The 7,754-nt window shown below is 40.0% G+C and overlaps 1 protein-coding gene across 1 annotated transcript; it reads left to right on the forward strand.

Annotated features, from left to right (window-relative positions):
- Positions 1-587: 587 nt before the first annotated feature.
- Positions 588-7,416, forward strand: LOC149416135 (uncharacterized). Its single transcript, XM_089641584.1, has 3 exons — positions 588-712; positions 6,015-6,203; positions 6,717-7,416. The coding sequence occupies exons 1-3, from the start codon at positions 659-661 to the stop codon at positions 7,104-7,106; spliced, it is 633 nt and encodes a 210-aa protein (XP_089497710.1). The 5' UTR covers positions 588-658; the 3' UTR covers positions 7,107-7,416.
- Positions 7,417-7,754: the final 338 nt, after the last annotated feature.

Genomic DNA, 7,754 nt, shown 5'->3' on the forward strand with positions numbered 1-7,754 from the left:
AAAGATAAATTAGTTTTAGGATAATATAAACGTTGAGTGCATAAAACAAACATCAACAAACCAAATAATTATAAGCAATAATTAGTTATCCGAAATACTAATACAAATTGAAAACATCTCCCGAGGAAAAATAAATGCCGCCAACGCGAATTGAACCCGTGCCTTCTGATGTCCGGCCAGGTGCTCTGTATCCACTGAGCTATGTCGGCTTATTTCCAACCCGCCAAATGATTCAATATGTACTAGTACCTCAATCAACAATTACTGCTTACTATATTTTAATAAAATATAATAAGCAGTAACGGGTTGGAAATAAGCCGACATAGCTCACTGGATACAGAGCACCTGACCGGACATCAGAAGGGACGGGTTCAATTCCCGTTGGCGGCATTTATTTTTACTCGGGAGATGTTTTCAATTTGTATTAGTATTTCGGATGACTAATTATTTGTTATCCTTATATGCTATGCAACAAACCTTGTCTCATTAACGTTAGTTTATGATTAAAAAATAATCAACAAACCAAACACCAGAATATTTGAAAGTTGAATGATCTGTTACTCCATTGCCATTGCAAATAACCGAACAAGAAACCTCGATTGTTTTCAACATTTTTACCCAGTAATAAGTTCGAATTCGATATTTGTAAGCACCAAAAATGTTTCTCACGAAATTCTTATTTGTGGTCATATCTATTCTAGTCATAAAAACTGTAAGTATATAACATTTTCTGGTATACCTATTACTTACTTAGAAACTGTGAGTACATAAAATTTACTGGTATATTACTTAGTTAGAAACTGTGAGTACATAAAATTTACTGGTATATTTCTTATTTAGAAACTGTAAGTACATAACATTTTCTGGTTTATAACTTATTTAGAAACTATAAGTACTCGTACATAACATGTCATGGTATATTGCTTGTTTAGAAACTATAAGTACATAAAATTTCCTGGTATATTACTTAGTTAGAAACTGTAAGCACATAACATTTCCTGGTATATTTCTTATTTAGAAACTGTAAGTACATAACATTTTCTGGTTTATAACTTATTTAATAACTATAAGTACTCGTACATAACATTTCATGGTATATTGCTTGTTTAGAAACTATAAGTACATAAAATTTCCTGGTATATTACTTAGTTAGAAACTGTAGGTACATAACATTTCCTGGTATATTTCTTATTTAGAAACTGTAAGTACATAACATTTTCTGGTTTATAACTTATTTAATAACTATAAGTACTCGTACATAACATTTCATGGTATATTGCTTGTTTAGAAACTATAAGTACATAAAATTTCCTGGTATATTACTTAGTTAGAAACTGTAAGTACATAACATTTCCTGGTATATTTCTTATTTAGAAACTGTAAGTACATAACATTTTCTGGTTTGTAACTTATTTAATGACTATAAGTACTCGTACATAACATTTCATGGTATATTGCTTGTTTAGAAACTATAAGTACATAAAATTTCCTGGTATATTACTTAGTTAGAAACTGTAAGTACATAACATTTCCTGGTATATTTCTTATTTAGAAACTGTAAGTACATAACATTTTCTGGTTTATAACTTATTTAAAAACTTTAATCTTGGGTGTAAGAAAATAGACAATATTTTTTCCACTTTATTATAGTATTATTGGTAATTTTATTTCCTCATCAAGTGTTATTTTGGATTTACAAATGTATATTTTGCTTCTTTCATACATTACTAGCTGAGGTGTACAGACATTGCTCGTGAATTCTGGAGTACCTGACATGGGTTCATCTTTAAGGCGGAAATAATATTATTGTATTTTTTATTTTTTTTATTTGATCGTACCATGGGCGTACTTGACTTATTCAACCATTTACTTCCAAGTAATACATTCTCCTTTAACCCCTATCTTTGTTCATAAATTATGTCTCATTTTACCACAGTTCATTATTTGATTTAAGTCTTCCTCGGCCATCCCCGACTTTTTCTACCATTCACTAGTATCATGAAATCAACATCTTTACTGTTAAAAACTACATTATGTCGACATTAATTCGATTCCGTATCTCATTCAAGTGAAGAGATAATGCGTTAAGTCTTGCTCAAGCGTTCCCAACTTCTTCTGTCATTCAAATCGCACTCAAAACACTCCTTACACAAATAATTTGGACGAACTTTGAAAGTTTCATCGCAATTGGATAAATGGTATGGTAATGCGTACGGGACCAACAAAGAAACATAAAATTTTTATTATTTACAGGGTGTTAAGGGAAGTAATTGACTTTCTTTAAACAGTTAATCCAGGCATTATTATATACACGGTGTTAAGGGACGTACTTGACTTTCTTTAACCAGCGATTCCAGAAATTATTATATACATGGTGTTAAGGAACACCATGTATAAAATACGTACTTTTCATTTTGGTAGGCAGGAATGGGTACCGCCGCCCTGGGAACCATTTATTGGATGACCAACACCTCTGCCACAGGTCACCCCAAGTGGTTCGCTACGCTTGGTGACTTAGCAGGGGTGCCCGGGTTCATGGGATAAGGTTTGCCCAGGTCTTGGTGGCGGGTGCGTCGGCCCACCTTCTGCGTGGCGGGCCGGTTGGGAGATGCTGGTTGAGGGAGACCCTTTACAACCGGTTACCGCTGTCCGGGCCGCTCGATAGTACAGGGGCCCGACCCTCAGGCTCACGACTAAGGGTGGGCTGCCCCATCAGCGAGGGAAAAAACCCCGCCACTGCTGTTGTGCCGGTTCGTGACCGGAGGGGACCCAGCAGCAGCGTTTGGGGCGCATTGAATGCCCTCTCCAGCCGGACTCTCCCAGCCTATCGCCTAGCACCGCAGTGGGTAGGCTGGAACCAAACGCTCATCACTCCTGGACAGCCTGAACCCCAGATTCCTACCCACCCCTCATACCTTTCCTTTCCAGACCTTCCTTTCACCTCATACCCTTACAATACAAAAAATAAAATAAAAAACTTAAAATCATGAACACACAACAAAACAAATTTAACGTATTTACAGCGGCGAGTAGCAGGCGTCCCCGGTGCGGGCCAAAACTGTTGGTAAATTTTGACAACAATCGCGACCTGCACACAAATTTAAATTCCGTTCATCACCATCTTTTGTCTCAACGTCTCAACCTTCTTTTCCTATCCAAAACTCAGATAGCCGAGCCGCCAGACTCCTCCTATCTGGACTGCCCGGGCTTTACCCTTGCAAGCAAGTTCCGACTCAAAGGACGAGTCTGCCTCTATAGTCGAGCTGACGTCAACTGTGTACGACTATTGAGTCTGGAAAACTCCAGATTCGACGTATTGTGGGTGCGCGTGAATCTTGCCAGTACGGCAAGATTCTACGCATGTTTATACCGCTCACCGAACCATAGCGAATCAGACACCTCCGAACTCTTCAAACGTTTGAGCGATACTATTTATGATCTCTTGCCCCGCTACCCTTCGGCCGAGTTTATTGTTCTGGGGGACTTCAATGTTCATAAAAAACCATGGTTGAAGTTCTTAGGCCCAACGGACTCGGCTGGCTGACAGGCGGAATCCTTGGCCATTTGCTACGGATAAGAGCAACTTGTTCAGGAGCCTACAAGGGTTCCTGATGTCCAGACTCACCGCTCCAATCTGTTAGACCTATTCTTAACTACTGTGCCACACGGTTATAAGATTGACGTCACAGCGCCTCTGGGATCATCCGACCACTGCCTAGTGACGACATCAATCCCCGTTAACCTCAGACCAACCAATGAGAGGCTGAGAAGAAAAGTGTGGCACTATAGGTCAGCAGATTGGTTCGGTATGCGGGCCTAACTGCGGCTTCTATATGAAAAAGCTGAGGATCCGGCATCGGGATGTACTCCACGTTATACGGGGGCTCGATGTTAACAAAGCTAGTGGACCTGATGGAATACCTGCCCTGGTATTGCAGAGGTGTGCTGCGGAAATAGTTCCAGTTTTGAAAAAGCTCTTCAAAATGTCCCTGAATTGTGGCACTGTGCCCTCTGGTTGGAAAAAAGCGGTCATTCACCCTATTCCCAAGAAAGGTGACCGCTCCAACCCAGCCAACTACCGCCCCATAGCGATCACATCAGTTATGTCCAAAGTGATGGAACGTGTGATCAACGACAAACTGCTCACATACCTCGAGAAGAACAAAATTATCAACGACCGTCAATACGGATTCCGGCGGAACCGCTCGTGCGGTGATCTTCTCTCGTATGTGTCGCATGTTTAGGGGCGGTGCCTGGAACGTCACGGTGAGACCCAAACGGTCGCACTAGACATATCCAAGTCCTTTGACCGGGTCTGGCACCGAGGACTTGTCAACAAATTGCCTTCTTACGGACTTCCCGCATCCCTGTGTACTGGATTGCTGATTTTTTAAGGGATAGGTCGATTCAGGCGGTTGCTGACGGTTTCACCTCTTCCTCGCACTGTATAAATGCTGGCGTCCCACAGGGATCGGTTCTGTCTCCGACTTTGTTTTTGTTGTACATCAATGACCTTTTGACATGTGCACCGATTCATTGCTACGCGGATGACAGTACAGTTCATGATAGCTTTTTGTTTGACAGGCCCTTAAAGGGCACACAAACTCCAATGGCTCGGAGGGCTTTGAAGCAGAGAATGGACGGTTATCTCGAGAGTATTTCCTCCTGGGGTAAAAATAATCTCGTCGAATTTAATGTTTCAAAGACCCAATCCTGTCTGATTACGTCTAAAAGGGATCCAAATGATAATCTAGTCTCCTTCAACGGAAGCAATCTTCCAATCAGGCCTTCCATTGATATGCTTGATGTAACTGAATGAATCATGTATTACATTTATATAATTATACACAAATTTCGACTACCATAATACGGACATGTGTCTACTGTGGTAGTCGAAAAGCATGTAAAAAACCTGTATCCAAATATATTTTTATGAATAAAGAAAAAAAAAAAAAAAAAAACTATAAGTGACCAGCTCAGGTACGGGGGCTCCATCGAAGCCAGAGTAAAGTTGACCTCTCAGAAGCTGGGCGTACTGTACAGGGCCCGCAGATACTTTAATAGTACACAACTGCTGACCCTGTACAAATCGCAAGTGCGCCCTACTGTCGAATTTGGCAGCCATCTCTGGTCCGGAGCCCCAAAATACAAGTACCTGAAAAAAACCCTTGACTCTGTGCAGAAACGGGCAGTCCGTTTGATAGATTCCCCAATCTTAACAAACGGACTGCAATCTTTAGAGCACAGGCGTCAGGTAGGTATGTTGTCTTTGTTCTATCGGTATTGCAATGGAAGATGCTCTGAGGAACTAGCGTCATTGATCCCTTCGGCACCGGTGCGTAGTCGAGATACACGCCAAACGCGCGCCCAACATTTGTACACGGTTGACATTTGTCACGTGAGAACGGGTCGCTTCTACGATTCGTTCTTAGGTTCAACAGCTCGGCTGTGGAACGAACTACCGGCCTCTGTGTTTCCTCCCTCCTACAACTTGGGACTCTTCAAGACCCATGTTCACTCCTTCCTCTCCACAAAAAGACCCTCCACACAGCATTCCCAAAGATGACATAGGCCCTCAGGGAAATTATTTTCTTCAGGGCCTCCTGTGTGGAGTTTATATTTAAAAAAAAGGAACATACTTGACTCTCTTTAACCAGTGATTCCAGACATTATTATATACAAGTTGTTAAGGGGCGCACTTGATTTTCTTTAACCAGTGGTTCCAGACATTATTTGGAATAAAATTAATGTAAATGAAATTTAGGAATCCGGTGATTTTTTAACTTTTTCCAGTACCTACTGATTTCTCGTGTTTTAAGTTGAAAACAAACAAGAAAATATAAAAATTTGAAACACATTTTTTACTCGAAATAATGTCAGGAATCACTGGTTAAAATAAGTCAAGTATCTCCCTTTATAGCCTGTAGGTAGCTGAAGTCCCCGGCGTTGCCCGGGTTTTATGCAGTTTTTTTATTTTTTTTCCTAAAACGTTCTTATAACTAAATTACTTCCAGGAAAATTGCTTTGCCGTGCCAATTCCACAGGATGTTGACCCAATAGCCATTTCAGAGCCGATCTCAGCCCCGTTACCGGTGACTAGTGAACTGGCTCCAGAAGACGATACTGGAACCAGCAAAGTTATCAATGAATCTTCTACCATTACCAAACCAAATGGAGCGCAAATCAGCAAGTCTCTCAGCAAGGTAATATTTTTTTCAAATTTTGTTTTACACCCTCTAAAGAGGCTGACCACTCAGATTTTTTCAAAAATATTAATCAGTTTGTTGGCCGCCTAGCAGATCATCATTTTTTTGCTAACTAACCATCACACTGTTCCTCAGCAGGAGTAGGCAGAGATGAAAGTCCACCACACAACTATGTCAGAATTTTATTATTTGTATTAGAGGACCTATTCCTAACCTTTACGTGTAACACGTGTTCAACGTACCTAATAGACTAAAATAATACATAAGTTAATTCATTGACACCGCGTGTGGTTCCCTTTAATAAAAAGATTCATAGTTTTTTGACTGGTTGATTTTATATACCACACTCAACTTGTGAAATGTATGTACCGAAATCAGAAAATTGTTTGCAAATAGTTGTATTTTTAAAAATGTTTATTCTATCGTAATTTACAGAGAGAATAAATAAAGTAGTACCCAACACTGAGCCTTGTGGTAACTTGTAGTTTAAAAAGGCTTATCTGTTTCCAGGTAGTAACCAAAGGAGATGCCTCGGCATCAGCAGCAGGCACAACCAGCGGAACAACAGACACAACAAGCACAGCAGCCGGCACCGCAGTAGCCGCATCCAGCGACGACGAAGGTGACAAAGCCATGGCATTAAGCCGGACCATCTCCAAGGTCAAGAAGAATGGAGAGACCGTAACGCGTATTGTGACAAAAACCATGACCAAAGGAGATGCTGACAGCGCGGCTGCAGGAAGTGGGGCAACTGGAACTGATGTTGGAAGTGATTCCGGAGCCATAGCATCATCAGGGTCAAGCACTGATGGTGGCAAGAGCAAGACTATGAGCAAGATGGTCATCAGAACTGCAGTTGACGGGACAAACACCGTTGAAACTAAGACCAAAGGCGTTTAAAAATGGGAACACGAGTCCATCAAAAAAGTCTACAAACAAATTAAAGAGGCTGCAAACGTTTAAATGGTTTCAAATGTCAACATCAAGATATTTTGAAAGAGTAATATTTTAATTTTAAACGGAAATTAGTGGTTCTTCGTGAAATCATATCTAAATATCACTTTCTAAGAAATTTTCATTTTACCTGTCCATCTTAATCTATTTAGTTCGAAGTTAAACATAACCTTACTTATAATATAGGTCCCATCATTTGTTCTGATATCGGTGTTGCCATAGTAATGAAAAAATATAGTTCCGTTTTTCAAATTTCTACACTTTGTTTCATCTACACTTTGTTCATGACTGTAATCAATTCCATAGGTTTGGCTTTGTTGACTCTAGAAAATAAAGAAAACTTTGATGGCTAAACAATTTCGAAAATCCAAAAAAAATATCATATAATTACCTAAAACCACTATTCAGAATAGAAAAGCTGCTTGAAATGAATAGCCAGGTACTTCCATACCATTTAATTTAGCCAGCTCCTTCCCTTCCCCAGAACCCATAGCTTTACATTAAGCCAAAGTACCTACCAGTTGCTCCAATTATTAGTGAGCAGTTGGGACTCTCTGAGTTATTGACATATATGTTTTATTTTTATACCAATCG

This window comes from Hesperophylax consimilis, chromosome 17 (assembly GCF_061612785.1).
Source record: "Hesperophylax consimilis isolate HC1 chromosome 17, BYU_Hcon_1.0, whole genome shotgun sequence".
Classification (NCBI taxonomy): Eukaryota; Metazoa; Arthropoda; class Insecta; order Trichoptera; family Limnephilidae; genus Hesperophylax; species Hesperophylax consimilis.

Excerpts from the sequence above, each read along its gene's own strand:
- LOC149416135 (XM_089641584.1), top strand. The coding sequence starts at position 659 with ATGTTTCTCACGAAATTCTTATTTGTGGTCATATCTATTCTAGTCATA. Across the intron at positions 713-6,014 it reads CTATTCTAGTCATAAAAACT|GAAAATTGCTTTGCCGTGCC; the intron begins GTAAGTATATAA and ends AATTACTTCCAG. Across the intron at positions 6,204-6,716 it reads TCAGCAAGTCTCTCAGCAAG|GTAGTAACCAAAGGAGATGC; the intron begins GTAATATTTTTT and ends ATCTGTTTCCAG.